We start from the raw sequence: 19,948 nt of genomic DNA, 5'->3' as shown, positions 1-19,948 counted from the left end.
ATTCCACTATACTGCTGCTCCTGTGTACCGACCTCTGGCTATACCTGACTACACAACCTGCTAATCATTCCACTATACTGCTGCTCCTGTATACCGACCCCTGGCTATTCCTGACAACGCAACTTGCTGATCCTTCAACCATACTGCTGCTCCTGTGTACCGACCCCTGGCTATTCCTGACTACGCAACCTGCTGATCATTCCACTATACTGCTGCTACTGTGTACCGACCTCTGGCTATTCCTGACAACGCAACCAGCTAATCATTCCACTATACTGCTGCTCCTGTGTACCGACCTCTGGCTATTCCTGACTACGCAACCTGCTAATCATTCCACTATACTGCTGCTCCTGTATACCGACCTCTGGCTATTCCTGACTACAGAACCTGCTAATCATTCCACTATACTGCTGCTCCTGTATACCGACCCCTGGCTATTCCTGACAACGCAACCTGCTGATCCTTCAACCATACTGCTGCTCCTGTGTACCGACCCCTGGCTATTCCTGACTATGCAACCTGCTAATCATTCCACTATACTGCTGCTCTTGTGTACCGACCTCTGGCTATTCCTGACTACGCAACCTGCCAATAATTCCACTATACTGCTGCTCCTGTGTACCGACCTCTGGCTATTCCTGACTATGCAACCTGCCAATAATTCCACTATACTGCTGCTCCTGTGTACCGACCTCTGGCTATTCCTGACAACGCAACCTGCTAATCATTCCACTATACTGCTGCTCCTGTGTACCGACCCCTGGCTATTCCTGACTACGCAACCTGCTGATCATTCCACTATACTGCTGCTCCTGTGTACCGACCTCTGGCTATTCCTGACAACGCAACCTGCTAATCATTCCACTATACTGCTGCTCCTGTGTACCGACCTCTGGCTATTCCTGACTACGCAACCTGCTAATCATTCCACTATACTGCTGCTCCTGTATACCGACCTCTGGCTATTCCTGACTACAGAACCTGCTAATCATTCCACTATACTGCTGCTCCTGTATACCGACCCCTGGCTATTCCTGACAACGCAACCTGCTGATCCTTCAACCATACTGCTGCTCCTGTGTACCGACCCCTGGCTATTCCTGACTATGCAACCTGCTAATCATTCCACTATACTGCTGCTCCTGTGTACCGACCTCTGGCTATTCCTGACTACGCAACCTGCCAATAATTCCACTATACTGCTGCTCCTGTGTACCGACCTCTGGCTATTCCTGACTATGCAACCTGCTAATCATTCCACTATACTGCTGCTCCTGTGTACCGACCTCTGGCTATTCCTGACTACGCAACCTGCTGATCCTTCAACTATACTGCTGCTCTTGTGTACTGACCTCTGGCTATTCCTGACTACACAACCTGCTGATCATTCCACTATACTGCTGCTCCTGTGTACTCTGGCTATTCCTGACTACGCAACCTGCTAATCATTCAACTATACTGCTGCTCCTGTATACCGACCCCTGGCTATTCCTGACAACACAACCTGCTGATCCTTCAACCATGCTGCTGCTCCTGTGTACCGACCTCTGGCTATTCCTGACTACACAACCTGCTAATCATTCCACTATACTGCTGCTCCTGTATACCGACCCCTGGCTATTCCTGATAACGCAACTTGCTGATCCTTCAACCATACTGCTGCTCCTGTGTACCGACCCCTGGCTATTCCTGACTACGCAACCTGCTGATCATTCCACTATACCGACCTCTGGCTAATCCTGACTACTCTACCTGTCAGTGCTGCCCCTAGTAGTTGCAATACCACTACTCCAACCAAGGTCAATCCACAACATGCTGCTTTTGAGACAAGAAGAAAGAAGCCTATTTGGCAAGTTCATCATCTCAACATCCCATGATTTTTTTTGAGGCCAAGTAGACCTACTTTTTTATGGTTTGGTCCTTGGAATGAGCAGGCCCTTATTTTTGGAGAAATAACAGCAGTATAGAAAAACACCTATTGACATATAGATATTGAATTTAAATTGATCTATTTCTATAACATACGTATACTTCTCACAACAAAAAAGTCTTACTTCTGGTTACTAGAAAAGCATTAGTAAAAAAAAAAAAATGAATTACCTTTTTTTTTTCTTCAATAAAATTAAGGGACATACTAGAACAACTGTGACACCAGGGCTATGGGAATGTTATTTTTATACAGCAGGATGATGCAGACAAAGCAGAAACAGTCCAAGAGAAGATTAAAATTCCAGCAATTAGCTTTATTTTTTTTCTTTTTCTAACTACTCTTTGCCAGTCTCTGAGAAAATAGAAATGTTTTGTATTTTTTTGAAAGTTTATACCCATATCTACACTAGGAAGAAGTGACCCATGCTTAATTTATGGCTTGTTGCTGCTCTATACTAAAAGGGCAATGCAGTCCTAAAAATGTAATTTGACATTTTATAGAGCAATGGGAAATCAAAAGTTAGAAATATTCTGTTTTTCTTCTAAGAGTGACAGCGCCCCAACATAAAAGAAATCACATGCAAACACATGGATATGCCTACTACAAATGTCTCTGGATTTCAAAACAGGGTTCACATCGTCATCTCTTCTTTCACTTTATGAATGATGTTTAGGTTCTCCATGGCACAAGATGCAAGTGCATGAAGATAGACAGCTGCAGCAAAATACTGTAACATGAATATCTTAGACTGTGTATGCATGGAAGCCTACACAAGTTAGCTCATGCGGTCAGGGAGGTAAGCTGCTTGTTGACGGTCTTCAACTGGCAACCAGTGCTGTGGAGTCGGAGTCATGGAATCGGTGTCTATTTTGGTGGAGTCTGAATAGGTTTAAAGTTAACGGACTCCGACTCCTAAATTTGGGAAAGTTTTGAAATGTCCTATAAATGTCTGTTCTGTCCCTGATATAAGGATCTGGGCTGTTAGCTGAGATGAATCTGTGCTGCACTTTATGTACATGCTCAGTAGTGACCAGTGCTGTGGAGTCATAGATGAGATGAATCTGTGCTGCACTTTATGTACATGCTCAGTAGTTACCAGTGATGTGGAGTCGTAGACTAGATGAATCTGTGCTGCACTTTATGTACATGCTCAGTAGTGACCGGTGCTGTGGAGTCGTAGTGGAGATGAATCTGTGCTGCACTTTATGTACATTCTCAGTAGTGACCAGTGCTGTGGGGTCATAGATGAGATGAATCTGTGCTGCACTTTATGCACATGCTCAGTAGTGATCAGTGCTGTGGAGTCATAGATGAGATGAATCTGTGCTGCACTTTATGTACATTCTCAGTAGTGACCAGTGCTGTGGGGTCATAGATGAGATGAATCTGTGCTGCACTTTATGCACATGCTCAGTAGTGACCAGTGCTGTGGAGTCATAGATGAGATGAATCTGTGCTGCATTTTATGCACATGCTCAGTAGTGACCAGTGCTGTGGAGTCATAGATGAGATGAATCTGTGCTGCACTTTATGCACATGCTCAGTAGTGACCAGTGCTGTGGAGTCGTAGACTAGATGAATCTGTGCTGCACTTTATGTACATGGTAAGTAGTAACCAGTGCTGTGGAGTCGTAGATGAGACGAATCTGTGCTGCACTTTATGTACATGCTCAGTAGTGACCAGTGCTGTGGGGTCATAGATGAGATGAATCTGTGCTGCACTTTATGTACATGCTCAGTAGTGACCAGTGCTGTGGAGTCGTAGATGAGACGAATCTGTGCTGCACTTTATGTACATGCTCAGTAGTGACCAGTGCTGTGGAGTCGTAGACTAGATGAATCTGTGCTGCACTTTATGTACATGCTCAGTAGTGACCAGTGCTGTGGAGTCATAGATGAGATTAATCTGTGCTGCACTTTATGTACATGCTCAGTAGTAACCAGTGCTGTGGAGTCGTAGATGAGATGAATCTGTGCTGCACTTTATGTACATGCTCAGTAGTGACCAGTGCTGTGGAGTCACAGATGAGATGAATCTGTGCTGCACCTTATGCACATGCTCAGTAGTGACCAGTGCTGTGGAGTCGTAGTTGAGATGAATCTGTGCTGCACTTTATGTACATGCTCAGTAGTGACCAGTGCTGTGGAGTCGGCGCTGAGATGAATCTGTGCTGCACTTTATGTACATGCTCAGTAGTGACCAGTGCTGTGGGGTCATAGATGAGATGAATCTGTGCTGCACCTTATGCACATGCTCAGTAGTGACCAGTGCTGTGGAGTCGTAGATGAGATGAATCTGTGCTGCACCTTATGCACATGCTCAGTAGTGACCAGTGCTGTGGAGTCATAGTTGAGATGAATCTGTGCTGCACTTTATGTACATGCTCAGTAGTGACCAGTGCTGTGGGGTCATAGATGAAATGAATCTGTGCTGCACCTTATGCACATGCTCAGTAGTGACCAGTGCTGTGGAGTCGTAGTTGAGATGAATCTGTGCTGCACTTTATGTACTTGCTCAGTAGTGACCAGGGCTGTGGAGTCGGCGCTGAGATGAATCTGTGCTGCACTTTATGTACATGCTCAGTAGTGACCAGTGCTGTGGGGTCATAGATGAGATGAATCTGTGCTGCACCTTATGCACATGCTCAGTAGTGACCAGTGCTGTGGAGTTGTAGTTGAGATGAATCTGTGCTGCACTTTATGTACATGCTCAGTAGTGACCAGTGCTGTGGAGTTGGCGCTGAGATGAATCTGTGCTGCACTTTATGTACATGCTCAGTAGTGATCAGTGCTGTGGAGTTGGGGTCGTGGAGTTGGGGTCGCGGAGTCGGAGTCAGGGAAATTGATGAGTCGAAGGTTTGGCTTACCAACTCCACAGCCCTGCTGGCAACGCCAATCATTTTGGATGAAGAAGACCACAGAAATCAAGAACAGATCTCTGGTGCGCTGTCAACATCATGCCATTAAGGATCACTTCAATCGAATGGAAAATAAAACAGCAAACACACAATTGTTCCCATAGCCGAGGACTAGACAGGTTCTTTTCAAAGGAACAATCTGTTTTTTTTTTTAATGGAACCATGAGAGGTTTGAATGCCAATACGGACAGATATCACTGACATAATCATAGCACCTCTTTGTTATTCTTGCAAATCAACAGCAATGCAAACCCAGGGATGAAGAGAACAGAGCTCTGAATTGATAAAATTTAAGAACTGGGTTATTCCATGACCTAAGGCCAGATCCAAAGTAGACACTGACTCGCAGGCAGGTCTGTGGCCAAATAAGATCTATAAAGCTCAAAGATGGATGGTGGCCCAGAAATAGGTAAAGATCACAGAATGAGGTGGAAGAAGCAATTTCTTCGAGTCCTTTGACACTTTTTTTTAGACCAACTCGTGCACCAGCACAACAGAGTCCAATACTTACATGTGGTGGATGAATGAAGAGGATGGTGCAGGAGTATCTAGAACTAAATATCAATACTAGTGATGAGCGAGCATACTCGGTGGAGGAAAAGAAAAAAAGAAAGAAAAATTCTTAAAACATACATTTTGATATATTATCTAAACATTAGGGAACTGAAGCTATGAGAAGTTGGGAATGACTGATCATGTCATTTTTTATACTATTTTTATACACATATTATTAATATTAAAAAGTATTAACAAAAATGCTGAATTATTACTCCATTATTATACAAGTCCCTTACCAATCCTACAAATATCGACATATGCTAAACTAAAGGCAAACAGAATGGTAAATACAATCAACTAATGATGGGTAACATTACCCTATACATGTAACATATGTTAGAAATAAACTGTTAGATGCTTTCATCAGAATAAGAATTAGTAGCAACACATTACACAACATCCAATTATGGGATCTAACATGCGGCTCAAACTCCAGGAAAGTTCATGACAAAAAAAAAGGGAGAATAAATAAGAATACTTGGCCCACGGGAAAGTCAACAAGATGGCGGTATCAGCCCATTTGGAGACACAGAAGAGCCGCCTGAGGCTTACTATATCAATCAGACATGTCCCTGTCACTACAGCATCATATGAGTACAAATCAGAAAAAATGTATTATATTAAAACATTACTTACAGGCAATAAAAATACACAACTCAAACATGAAATGTAACTTCACTAAAACAGTAGGTATTTTCGATGCATACTTATTGAAGGAAACTTGCAAGGTTGAGGCTGAAATGTCTAAAATGGAAAAACAAAGAACCACCACCACACTTTACAGTATATTCTTCATGGCCTTTCAGTCCATGAGAGCCAGTCTTGGCCATGGCTATAGCTGATCTTATAACAGTCACGGAGTAATGGAGAGTGTTCTTCATCCTTGTAGCGGAGCGCCCGCAATGACGCCCCCCACCATGTTTTCTCACGCATTTCTTCACTATAAGAATTAGTCATTTGCTTAAAAGAAAACCGTTCAAAAGTTGAAGTCAAACTTGCAATAAATCTAAATTGCATATACGCTGGATACAGAAAGTCTGCACACCCCTGTTACAATGTCAGGATTCTGTCATGTAAAAGAAAAATCACACCAAGAAGAATAATTTCAGAACTTTCCCATCTTTAATGTTTACTGATAATCTCTAACAATCCTTGGAGAAACAAACTGAAATCATTTTGAGAGGAAAATAAAAATAAATCTAAAATATTGTGGTTGCAAAAGTATGAACACCTTTTTATAATTATAATTGGGGATATGGCTGTGCTCAAAATTAGCCAATCACACTTAAAATAGCAAATAATAGTTTTTGCACAGCTGCCATCATTTAGGCTATGTGTACACGCATGCAGAAAATTTCTGCATGAAAACCGGACTCCTTCATAGAAAACACGCTTTTTTCCCCCGCGTTTTTGCCGCAATTTTTTCAGGAGCGTCCCCAGAGACATATAAAATAGCCAGAAATGCGGAATTTCCCGCGAAATTAATGAGCATGCTGCGTTTTTTACCGTGAATCGCTTTTTTCGCGGTAAAAAAGCATCAATATGCACAAAAAGTGCAAAATGCATTAAATTGAATGGGAAGCTTCTTTTAGGCTTTTTTGAGCGGATTTTTTGGTAACTCCCCGGGAAAAACACGAAAAAAACCTGCTGTGTATGAACACAGCCTTACAGCGATTCTGACAAAGCACTTACAAAGTTTAGCTGTTCTAGTTGGATTTTCCTGACATTTTAAGCTGCATTTTACATGAAAAGCAGTAAACAGCTTACAACATAGCAAAGGGACTTAATAAGGAGAACAGTGCAATAAATGTCTTAGGTATTAGATAGATGTCCTAGGTATTCGTTATACTTTGAAGACAGTCATCAAAAAATAGTTTGAATTTGGCACTGCAGTGAACTGGACGTCTCTCTTAAATTTATTAAAACACGAGAATAATAATTAGCCTAGAACAACATTAAAAGAGCTGCAGGAATTTCTGGCAAGTATTGGTTGAGTAAGGCATGTGACACACAACAATCTCTCATATTTTTAACATATCTGACTTGTACAGAAGGGTGGCAAGATAGAAGTCTTTTCTTACAAAGAAAATTACCCAAGCCCGACTATGTCTGGCCAAAATCTACATCAAGTCTGTCAAAAGCATGTGGGAAAATGAGCTATGGTCTGATAAGACCAAAATTGAACTTTTAGGCCATAATTCCAAAAGATATGTTTGGAGCAAAGCAAGCACTGTGCATCACCAAAAGAGCACCATACTCACAATTAGGCATGGTGGAGGCAGTATTAGGACTTTTTATGTTCACTGTAATGATCCCACTGCAACAATTTTAAACGGACTTCAACTTTTGAAGGAGAATATTTTAATAATATAACTTGTCAGGCTGTAACTGTGGTGGAGAAATAAAGTACATGTCGCTAACATTACAGTGAATAAGGGGGCCTGGATCCACCAAAGCAGGACTAATGCACCTTAGAATAAGTTCACCTGCAGATTCTACTGTGCATATTGTTGCATACAGTCAGTAAAAGCAAAGAGTGAAATATGTGGTACAATTCCACACAAAGGACTAACACACTGTAGATTTTCTGCTGATGAAATTTTGGCAATATGCATATAAGATTTGCTGAGATCTCTCTTTCTTTGCTGGTACAGTGTGATAGGATTTGACATATTATGCGCAAGTATTCAATTCGAAGCAAATATGCCAAGTGTGAACATAACCTAAAAGTCAAGCCTTAGAAAAGGGAAAAATCTGTCTTGTTCTTTGGTCACATTGTGGTAGCAGAAGAAATTCTTGTATAACTATCTAGCCAAACTTTGGTTATGTCGGGAATCTTAAGTGTCATAGACACCGTGACTGCACTGTGACAATCAGGGCTGTGGATTCGGAGCCCATTTTGGTGGAGTCGGAGTCATGGAAATTGAGGAGTAAGAGCCGGAGACGGATGTTTGGCTTACCGACTCCACAGCCCGGGTATGAGGGAGTCGGGGTCGATGAGTTGGAGTCAGTGTCATGGAAATTGAGGAGTCGGAGTTGGAGTCGGAGGTTTGGCTTACCGACTCCACAGCCCTGGTGACAATCCTACTTTAGCCGACGTATCAGTGGAGTATATTTTATAGAAGAGATAAAACCACCAACTTGTAGAACTTGACTTATAATAGTTTTAAAACACTAATATAAAATTCCCTTTTTAACGTTTGCTCCGTTCCCCGAGCTCCAAGCCGGCGAATGAGCTTTTACAGCAAAGTTTCAGCAGAGTCCTGTTAATCATATCATTTAGCTGGGAAATGTCTAACATATCTGACATACTTGGAGAAGTTACCTAATCAGGGAAGTTTTAGCATGTGTCTGGTCATGTAGCCATCTTTTAGTCAATCATCAGAAAATCAAAGGCAAATTGGCATGACTCAACCCAAACTTTAATACCGCATGATTGTGTCGTGTAAGCTTGTTTTGTGCGAGGGCTGCTGTGGTTTTAGCAAGGAGATTAACGACCGGACCTAAGCTGGCCTACAAACCTTGCCCTGCTGATGCCTCAAGCCCTTTGAAGTCTGACCACCATACCTGGCATAACTACAGTGGGAACTAGACTGGTGTCACATCTAATCACGTTGGCTGCCTTCGCAGTGCTAACTATGGGCTTTACTAATTGGCCCAATTGCGGATTATACCTTTTGCTACAAGACTCAAGACAATAATTTAGTCAAACGATGGTTTTTATCTCCTTGTAATTAAGATTCCAAAAGGTGGAAGGAATAGGATTAGACAGCTGAACTTCAATATGACTTTTTTTTAAAGGTTTTATTCTCTATGGAGTCACAATGTGTGCACAAAGTCATTATACATGTATTCCTTATCTTCCCCTTGAAATTAAATATTAATGATGTACTCATACAGTCTCACCTGAAGGGGGTTTCTGATAATTGTTTACATATATACAGGATTGACCATAAATGTATGAAAGCTAGTGCCATTCCGGTACCATCTCCATGTCTAAAGTGAGAAATTTGATAGGTGTCAAAAATGTCATGGAGGAGTAAAATGTATTCTTAGTTACTAGCAACAGTTAACACCTAAAAAAGACAAAAAGGTTGGCACTGCTACCAAACCTGTACAGCAAATTAGTCCAGAAGTGCAAAATGGCAAAAACTTATTAAATGCAACCAGATCTAGCACTGCTGAGCTCGTAGAGAAAAAACCTTGAAGCAAGGTTATGGAGGTTAAAATAAAGGAGAAAAGGTGCAACATTCACCAATGGTAGGTAAAGTATCAGCACCTTATTGAAGTCATTACATAAGGAGAGGAGACATGAGGGAGTGATTGAGAAACAGCTGTTTCGCATAAACGACGCTTCTTCTGGCTCTCAGCTGGAAAAGAGTAGCTTACGAGAAACAGCTGTCGCTCAATCACTCGCTCATGTCTTCACTCTTCATGTGACAACCTCAATAAAGTGCCGATATTTTACATATCAGTGGTGAGTGCCGCTCTTTTTCTCCTTTCCTCAACCTGCAGAACCTTGTAGCAATGTTTAACATCAATGAACCAAAAAATTCCAAGCTAGGTAAATGTGAAATCTGAAATACTTTTTTTTTCATTAAAAAATAGCATTTTAGTCATAGTAAAGTATCTTTCATGCATGGTACGTTTTCATTTGGGAACATGGCCAAATTAGTCTGGGGCTACAAAACAATATTGGCTGAGACGCCTGTCATGCAACCAACCTTTGCAGCACAATACATGTGTAGAGTATTACAGTCGCAACCAGGAAGTCACAACAATCACTGCCATTTGGATTGGCCAAAGTGGGAGTAGGCAAGGAACTGGACAGTTAAAAGGGCAACCAAGCAATCGAAACATTGACTGGTATCACTGCAAACATCAGATTAGGATCTGTCTGTAAAAATCTAATATCTGTAGCCAGTTTCCGACATACTGAGCCTTTATAAGAATTATGAACATTTTTCATATGAAACATGAAATTCTAAATGAAAAATAAAGTAGACTTAAAACACACCAGACAAAAAGGAACTTGAAACAACCTCACTATCAAAGCCAACATTTTTCAATGGGACTTCCTTTATGAAGCACAGCAGAGACATTCCTGTGGCACGGCACTGACGAGGTGGCTATGGTGACAGTGACCCATTGAAAAAGACAAGATGAGACAGCAATTAAAATCTTCTGTAGGATGTAAAACGGTCTTTTTTCTTTTAATAAAACTCTTGCTGTTATCCTCCCCCTCAAGAATGTTTTCCTTTGTCTCTTACTCTTCTGCAAAATCTCTGAGATCTTGTGAACCCAAATATTCTAAGTGAGATGATGGACAGCATTGGCTAAAAACTTATCTCAGTTTTATAAAATACATTATTTATAATAGCTTCCTATGGGAGTTTGTCTTAGGCGCAATTCATAGTACGGTAATCAATACTACTTGTCAGTAGTAATCTTTAACTTTATCTTTATAAGGAATCATTAAAAAAACTTTCAATTACAGGATCCCCTACTTCCATTATTAGCTCTAAATAATTTGGGGATTTTTTTTTTTTTTTAAATAGATTGAAATAGGCTTGTCATCTGTGTCGGACGGTGCATTCACACATCAGTGTGACTATAATGTCTGCAAAGTGCTGCGGAATATGATAGCACTAAAGAAGTGAGTAAAATAATATTTAAACCATGGTCACCAAGGACAGATGTGTGAACGGACCCTTAAACTGCTGTCGGCCATGTGTACTCCAGGTTCTGGGAAAGCAATACAGGGTGGGCCATTTATATGGATATACCTGGGTGGGCAGACTACAAAATGGCCACCATGGTCACCACCCATCTTGAAACATTTTCCCCATCCCATATACTAATGTGCAACAAACAGGAAGTTGATATCACCAACCATTCCCATTTAATTTAGGTGTATCCATATAAATGGCCCACCCTGTAGTTTGATAGTCAGTTCATCATTTGGACATCTGATCTAAGGTCTCAAGGACCATTCGGGAGAATCCAGCTGATCTAGTTAGATTCTATCCTTAATGCCATGTTCTGCAGATCTTATAAAGAAGGGACTACAAGGCGCTACGGGAATTGTCCACATTAGACAAGTTATTGGCTTTATGCTACATTTCGTCAAAATGGCCTTTATCAGAGAACAAGTCAAGCCGGGAGACGAAGTCCACACCCCTAGTGAGACCTATCTGATAACACCCACTTGGCCATAACTAAAGTTAACTCATTAGGTGCCAAATACTGTTGTAGCTAATATCTCCACAACGGAAGGGCGAAAATAAAAAAAAAAGAGCTTTATTTCGCTCGGCAGTAATTATTACATCACGTGTGCAGCTGAAGATCAAAACTTTGGTGAAAGCTTCTCCTTAAGGTGGACTCCATTGACTAAATTCATCAAGAAAATAAGGCAACTGATAAGCAACAGATACTGTTTTTCAGCCATATTTGGAAATTTTGAAAAATTGCCATTTGTGATGTGATCGTAAAGCCCCCATTACACACAGCGAGATCGCTAGCAATATCGCTATAACGTCACTGGTTTTGTGACGCAGCAGCGATATTGCTAGCGATATCGCTATGTCTGATACTTACCTCCGACCGGCTCCCCCGCTGATTATCGCTGGTCGCGAGAGAACGTCCTGGACCATTTCTCGTCGGCCACTTCCTGCTGGGCTTCCTGTGGTGCCGACGAGCGACGCATGGACGCGGGTGGGAGGACGTCAGGATCGCCGCGTCTGACAGGTAAGTAGCGACTCCCGACCCCTGCGATGTCGCTGGTGAGATCTGCCTGTGTGGCAGCTCACTAGCGACCACTTAGCGATGTACCAGCGATCCATATCGTTGTCGGGATCGCTGCTGCATCGCTTAGTGTAACGGTACCCTAAGTCTCAACAGCAGCTGTAGACTATGAACACGTCGCTTTATTTATTCTTTTATCTTATGTTTTACAATTATTTTAGCATGTAATCACCAAGGAGAATAAAAAAGACTGACAGCATGTTAGATAGGTTTTCTACCAAGACTAAGGCTAGTTTCACACTTGCTTTTTTTTGCAGCGCGTTTTTCCCGCAAAAAAACGCATTGAAAAAACGCATATATAAGCATACAACTGCTGCGTTTTTTTCAAGCATTTTTATGAGCATGCATGAAAAAAACGCAGCGTTTTTATGCGTTTGTATGCGTTTTTAGTGCGTTTTTACCGCGTTTGCGTTTTTTTCCAACATTTTTAGGTGGCCCCTCACACTACCCAAACCATGACTTTACTAACCCTAACCCTGACCCTAATCCTTAACAAAACCATACTTAACCCTAACCCTGACCCTAACCCTAACCCTGACCCTAACCCTAACCCTAACCCTGACCCTAACCCTGACCCTAACCCTTAACAAAACCATACTTAACCCTAATCCTGACCCTAACCCTGACCCTAATCCTTAACAAAACCATACTTAACCCTAACCCTAACCCTAACCCTGACCCTAACCCTTAACAAAACCATACTTAACCCTAATCCTGACCCTAACCCTGACCCTAATCCTTAACAAAACCATACTTAACCCTAACCCTGACCCTAACCCTGACCCTAACCCTGACCCTAACCCTTAACAAAACCATACTTAACCCTAACCCTGACCCTAACCCTAACCCTGACCCCAACCCTAACCCTAACCCTAACCCTGACCCTAACCCTGACCCTTAACAAAACCATACTTAACCCTAATCCTGACCCTAACCCTGACCCTAACCCTTAACCAAACCATACTTAACCCTAACCCTGACCCAAACCCCAACCCTAACCCTGACCCTGACCCTAACCCTAAACCCCGTTAACTAACCCTAACTCTAACCCAAACCCCTAAATTCCATGGTTAAAAAAAAAAAACGCATATGCAAAAAAACGCATACATGAGCATGCCAGTGCGCACATATGCGCATCCATAGGCTATAATGGCCATTTTTAGCGCAAAACGTGCGCATATGTGCGCATGCGCTTTTTTGCAGGGCCAAAAAATGCAACATGCTGCGTCTGGAAAATACCAACGCACACCCCAAAAAAACGCAGCGCATGAAAATCGCATACATGCGCTTACCAGCGCGCAGGTATGCGCACCCATGTTAAATATAGGGGAAAAAACGCATGCGCAGGTATGCGTTTTTTTCCAGCGCTAAAAAACGCAAATGTGAAACCAGCCTAAGTGAGAACAATGTAATATACATTACTACAAACACATTCATTATGTATGGAAATAAAGTGGTGTGAACACACTCTATGCCCGTTATACACATTTTGGCTATGTTAGGACCTTCCAAGGTATATTTTAGGAGGATTTCAGGATGTATACCTCAAAGGAAGGTTTCAAAGTAGTTCAGAAATGAAGTGTTACCGGATCCTATGATCGGGTTTACATGGAGTTTCTTGATATGGTAGCAGAAGTTGCACTAAAATCTGCTTCAAATCCATATGTCATAAGCTTCCCAATAATTTCAATGGGAAATGTGCCTTTTTTCTGCTTATTTCAAATATGTAAAAAAAAAGCAACATGTCAATTCTTGGTGCATTTTCTGTGTTGAAAAAGTGGTGAATATCCAGTTGCAGTAAAAGCTGAAAAAAATGCATCTTAGACAAAAAAGCATCACAAATTGCACCAAAAATAATTTATTTTAACATGGATTTTTGGGTCATCCGTGACCCAAGATGCACAGAAAAAGATAGGCATTATCACCAGTGTATGGGCTAACCACATACACATTAAATTGGTCATCAATTTCTCTAAATATAGCAAATTGGGCCAACTTTTGGGCTGTCTCAGCTTATTTTTCTTTACACCCTGTCAGGCATGAGGGCCCAACAGTTCTGTATATCTGTCATTTCAATTTATTCATTAATCTCTTTTGAAAGCAGGTCAGAATGTGGAATATGCCACTGTTACTATCTATCCATCCAGCCCTTCATCCATCCCTCTGTCCCCTATATCTATCCAGCCATCCCCTCTATTCATCCACCATCCATCCCTTTATCCATCCATCTCCTTTATCCATCCATCCTCTTTGTCCATCCCTCCCTTCTAGCCATCAGTCCCCTCTATCCGTCCATCCCCACTGTCAATCCATCCCCTCTATTCATCCATCCTTTGTCTATCCCTCCCCTTTATCCATCTCTCCCCTCTATCCATTCCTCCCCTCTATCCATTCCTCCCCTCTATTCATCCCTCCCTCCTATCCACCCAGTCCCCACTATCAACCCATCCCCTCTATTCATCCATCCTTTTTGTCCATCCCTCCCCTCTATCATCCATCCCTTCTATTCATCCCTCCCCTCTATCCATCCATGCTATGGAACATCTATACTTTACAGCCACCTTTTGTGCAATGATTTTTCTACCCTAGATAATTGCATTTCACTAGGTACGTATTAATCTCAATCAGACCTCTTTTTGGGCATTACCTTGCTCTCCTTATGTAGATACACTACAAAACCCAAGGTCTCCATTTCATCCTTTACTGAATCCAGCTATGTAAATGTTACCAAAACATTTACAAATCCAAGTAGAAAATCAAAATATTAACAGAAGAATCAACATCTTTCCTCTTTGCTTCTGAGGACACAGTAGTCACAAAGAATACGTCAGCCTTTGTTTCAATTGGTTTTAAGTAGCTACTAAGGAAGTGTCTTGGTACACCCATACAGAGATGACCTTCTTGAAGGACAGTCTGCCTGATTAACGATTAACTACTCCCCAGAAGATCAGATAATTAAACACACTAGTAAGCATTACTTAGGAGGAGGGCACCTTAATTTGTCAATAGCTAGCACTTTCCTGCCTGATTTATAGCACAAACCTGCTTACAAAAGTAAAGAATAAGAAAGTGAAAGAGGGCTCTTAAGTTGTCCCTTGGAAGTGGCCAACCAAAGATGGAGTAGGGTCAAGAAAGGGCCAAAATAGTCAGCTAAGGGTGAAGTCCCAGAGACCAAAGCCATGCCAGCCTTCATTGCCAATCATTTGGTGGTGGTCTAGAATATGCTAATTTATTGGTGACAATTCTCTTTTTTATGGTTTATGGCAGTTAAGGACAAGTGGCTTACTGAAAACCTTTTCATTTCAAAGGAGATTAGAGACACACGGGATTGTGGGATGGGGTGGGGGTCATGTCATGGATTTATTTGAGGAATAAGCTACCTAAAGACTTCAAAAGGAAGAGATCGTACCTTAGAAATACTTTGGATGTTTTGGAGGATTTTTATGTGTGATAAGTGGAGAAAATTACTTTTTCAAACAAAAAAAATAAAATTAAGACATAAAATAAAAACATTAAGTGGCTGGGATATTTTTTTTTCCCCTTTCCTGTCTGCACACATCAAGAGATAATTGCCAACAATGTAAATATATACGGCTCCCCGGTTTGTCCCATCTCACCAAATTAGAGCAAATAATTAATCATTAGACATTTAGTTTTATTGAATTACGTCTCTGGCCTAGTTTCCCTGCATGTTTTAAGACTTTATTGTGTTTTCTCTAATTTGAGGTATTATATTTGCCGAGCCTGGATATGACAAACAGTTAAGCCATTGCGAATAATTAGGAGTCTGTGCGCTGGAGCGGACCAACCAATATATTCATTGTATCTTACATAACAGTACACCCGGCTTTTCTTCAATGTCATTTTTGGGAAATTTGAAAATGAATAAATTAAATTAATAAAAAAATAAAATTGGGATTCTTACCTCAATACTGAACATCTTTCTTTTTAATTTAAACGCCAGATCCTTGGTGTCTGACACATCAGAAATCAAACTATTGAGTCGAGGAATCTTGTGAACAAGACATAAACCTTGGGAGAGAGAGGGAAAAAAAAGAATCAGGGACAAAATTAGAGTAAAAAAAAAAAAGCGCTCCTGTCTACGAATGAATAAATTAGAGTCTTAAAAGGCAATCTTGGTATATTTGAACACATTCACTTGCTTTCCCTATTTAAAGTGAAGCTTGCTACTGAGACCACTCAAGCAAGCTGGGTGATTATGCTCAAGTAATGAAGCAGAAGAAGATGGAGGAATCCTTGTGCAAGGCACACTAATTGCACTTTGGTACAGATGTACAGATGTAAAGAGGGATCTTAAGACTTGTCAAAGCTACGGCAGATTTGTGTGCGATTTTCGGCTTGTATTTACAGTAAGCAAATACGGCTATCGCCTTCCAAGCTGCCCACGGCTCTGTGGAGTGATCCTTATTTTATTAACTGCACCAGTAAGCAGCCAACACAACATGGTTTTCTGGGTTACTGAGAACCAGTGAAGTTCTAATGAAGGCCATTTCATTTTACACCTTGCTCTTCAGCTTTTTCGGGTGTGAGAAACAGTTATTTTTAGAAGGTAAACGGTTGGAGAGACGACTGTAACCATTTTCCATCTCTCCCGGTCTGAATTTTTTCGATATTCTCTTTTTGCGCGCGAGAGAGTGTGTGTTTAGTGTTCCATCCTGAAATACGGGAGTTTCGAATGCCATAGGTAGACTGCCAGGCTGGCATTCTGTCAGCGAAAATTTATGCTGATCCCTTCTGACAAGGACGCTGGATGGCTTTTTTTTGTGCTGCCGAAAATAATTTCTTAAACAACCCAGGGGTAATTTTCCACGGCTGATGACTACGAAATGGCCAAAGGAAATCATTGCCGTTTGGTTTGGAGAATCTGATCAGTGATGTAGATGTAAATTGTACATAGGAGGGACGAAGACCAGAAAACAGAGAGCAGAAGCTACAAATGTGTACATTCAGGTCACGGAGAAAAGAAATCATCTGGCGACCCTGGAGCTGACACTGGACCAGTGACAGTCAGAGCTGCCCATGGTGGAGTGTCGGAGTTTCCTCTCATTGTGGGAAGAGTATCTAAACGTTTGCAGTTTTGGTGTGCTGCTTTTTGTTTGCTTGTTTTTCCACCAGATTTAGGAAAATCTGATCTAAATTTGATCCTGCAGCTAGAAGTCTAGAAGGGAAGCGCATTCTCCCCAAGGTTACCATGGGACTACAGTATTTGTACCCATAATAATGGCAGTAATTTATGCAAACTGCGAGCACCGCCCTGAATCACAACCGCTTGCCATTCATTTCTTTCCAGTCACGATGGACACAAGTTAACCCTTTTGAAAACTTTTTTCCCCAATTTGGAATTGCTATTAATTTGTTAAATACGGTAACCACAGAAGTTTAGAAATTAGAGAGGTAAATAAGTCTATTTATTTTTATTCTAATAGTTTAACTTAATTTGAACAACTGAAAAATAAGTTACCAGAATAAGCATGAAAAAGACCCTAGCTGGGAATCAACACACTAGATAGACTGTATTAGTCTTACTGGTAAAATGAGAGAATATTGGAGTTTATGAAAACTCTAAAGACGTCGTCAGCTGGCTTTCCCAGACTCCTGAATGGCAAGCCTGCTTGCTACAACCCCTTCACCTGCGGCCAATTTTCTGTTTTGTCAGTTTCATTACTCTTCTATTTTTCTGTCTGCTTGTTTTTTTTGCGGGACCAGTTGTACTAGAAACCATTCATTCATTTTACCGCATATTGTATTGGAAAATGGGCACAAAAAATTCCAAGTGAGGTGAAATTATTAAAAAAAAATCCCCGCAATTCTGACATAGTTTTTTGGGAATTATTTTTACGGCGTACATTTTGTGGTAAAAATTACCTTGAAATATAATTCTACTCATTAGTACAATTATAGCGATACCCAACATGTCCAGATTTTTGTTATTATTTTAGTGAGGAAAAAAAAAATCAGAAGTTTGGGAAAAAAAATTTTTTTGGGTTGTGTCACCATTTTACGAGACCTGTATCAATTTTATTTTTTGGCCGATGGAGCTGTATAATGGCTTATTTTTTGTGGGGCGAGACATGATTTTTATAAGCACCATTTTGGGATAGATATGAATTTTTGATCGCTTGTTACAGCCTTTTTTGTGGAATTGCGGCAACCAAAAAAACTTAATTTTGGCATTCTTGATTTTTTTTTGTCACTTACGGTGTTTACCGTTGGAGTTAAGTTGTTTTTATATTTTGATAGATCAGACTTTTTTTTTTAAATACCTTTCTTTTCAATGGAGAAATTTTTTTTCTATTTTTCTCATTTTCTTTTACCTTTCCACTGACTTTGCTTGTGCTATATGTAGCGATGCCAAAGCATCACTGTGTATAACAAAAGACAGTCTCCTTTCAAGCCTGGCCACAGGCAGGGTTTCAATGGAGCTCCGTTTTTACAGGAACGGGGGTCATCAGATGACTCCCAGCTGTCATGACAACCCACTGGCGACCCACGATCACGTCATGGGTGCGCCGATGGGCGGAGAAAATGACATGCATGCATAATGACACTATTATTGAGTGATGGACAGCGGCATTGAACAGGTCAACAATCGCGGGCAGATTGTTAACGGCAGGTCCTGTAATACACAGCCATTACCTGCGAGGTATAGGGCAGTCTCGCTGCGGGATTCCGCTCCTGACACCCACTTCCTACATGCGCCGTATATGTAAGACGAGCGTCGTGAAAGCGTTAAGTCTGTTAGAGAGTTATAAAGACCCTGAGCAAGGTGATTCATGGTGAATATGGGTAAAAGTGATGAAATCCCTCATAAAAAGCGGGCAAATTATCAAAAATAGCTGGACCCTCCCAATCCCCTTTCAATAACCATACCCTGGACATATAATCATAGAACATGGGGTGGAAGGAACCGATAAACAATTGCACATAGCCCATTTAGAAAAGAAAAGGGTTAAAGTTACAACATACCCATCACTGTAAACACCAGAAGCACACTGACCAGGAGAGGCCTCTGTGCAATTGTTTATCGGTTCCTTCCACCCCACTCTGTTATGTTCTATGATTATATGTCCAGGGTATGGTTATTGAAAGGGGATTGGAGGGTCCAGCTATTTTTGATAATTTGCCCGCTTTTTATGAGGGATTTCATCACTTTTACCCATATTCACCATGAATCACCTTGCTCAAGGTCTTTTTTGTATCCGGTGACTATGATATTTTTCTATTTGATCTTTTAATGCCTTTGTGTCTTGTTCCTTTTGTCCTATACAATAAAAGTTGTTACTTTATAGTAGTTTTGGACTCTTTTCTTCTCCCCTTTTTTCTTTTTTCCAACATAGTGATGTGCGGCAGGTAAGGTGGGAATTATAGACACAACCACGGCGCCTACTCCACCTCCACAGAGACCCAGGCAAAGACCCCTCTTCTCAGACAGTGAAACACTCTGAGGCCTACCTGAGACCGCCACAATGCCCCCACAGTAGGAACATACCTGCACTATTTAATACTACCTCTCGGTCATAAGGTTAGGGCAAAGGTGCCAAAACTTTCCACTTTACAGTTAGGTTGTCTACAATGAGAATCATAAAAAATATAAAGGAACCGTTACAATCTATTTTGTAACAGAATCCCCTCTGACGTCTAATAGCTGCAGCAGAATATCAGAAACAGGACAGGAGAAGACATTTTACAACATTTTTGTCACGTATCACCAAATCTA

At 41.2% G+C, this 19,948-nt stretch overlaps 1 protein-coding gene across 3 annotated transcripts in view; it reads right to left on the bottom strand.

Moving 5' to 3' along the window:
• ELP4 (elongator acetyltransferase complex subunit 4) overlaps window positions 1-19,948 on the bottom strand; it is a 527,861-nt gene that overhangs the window by 171,705 nt on the left and 336,208 nt on the right. For 2 of the 3 annotated variants that reach the window (XM_073576300.1, XM_073576301.1), the window contains exon 9: window positions 16,136-16,242. The exons of the other annotated variant lie outside the window; for it this stretch is intronic. In XM_073576300.1, coding sequence (XP_073432401.1) covers window positions 16,136-16,242 — 107 coding nt within the window. The remainder of the gene's footprint in view (window positions 1-16,135; window positions 16,243-19,948) is intronic. 3 annotated transcript variants of the gene reach the window in all.

This window comes from Dendrobates tinctorius, unplaced genomic scaffold (genome assembly GCF_039654945.1).
Source record: "Dendrobates tinctorius isolate UK_male_01 unplaced genomic scaffold, ASM3965494v1 ptg000048l, whole genome shotgun sequence".
Lineage (NCBI taxonomy): Eukaryota > Metazoa > Chordata > Amphibia > Anura > Dendrobatidae > Dendrobates > Dendrobates tinctorius.
The sequence above is the reverse complement of the archived record's forward strand: the minus strand, read 5'-3'. Positions and strand labels throughout refer to the sequence as shown.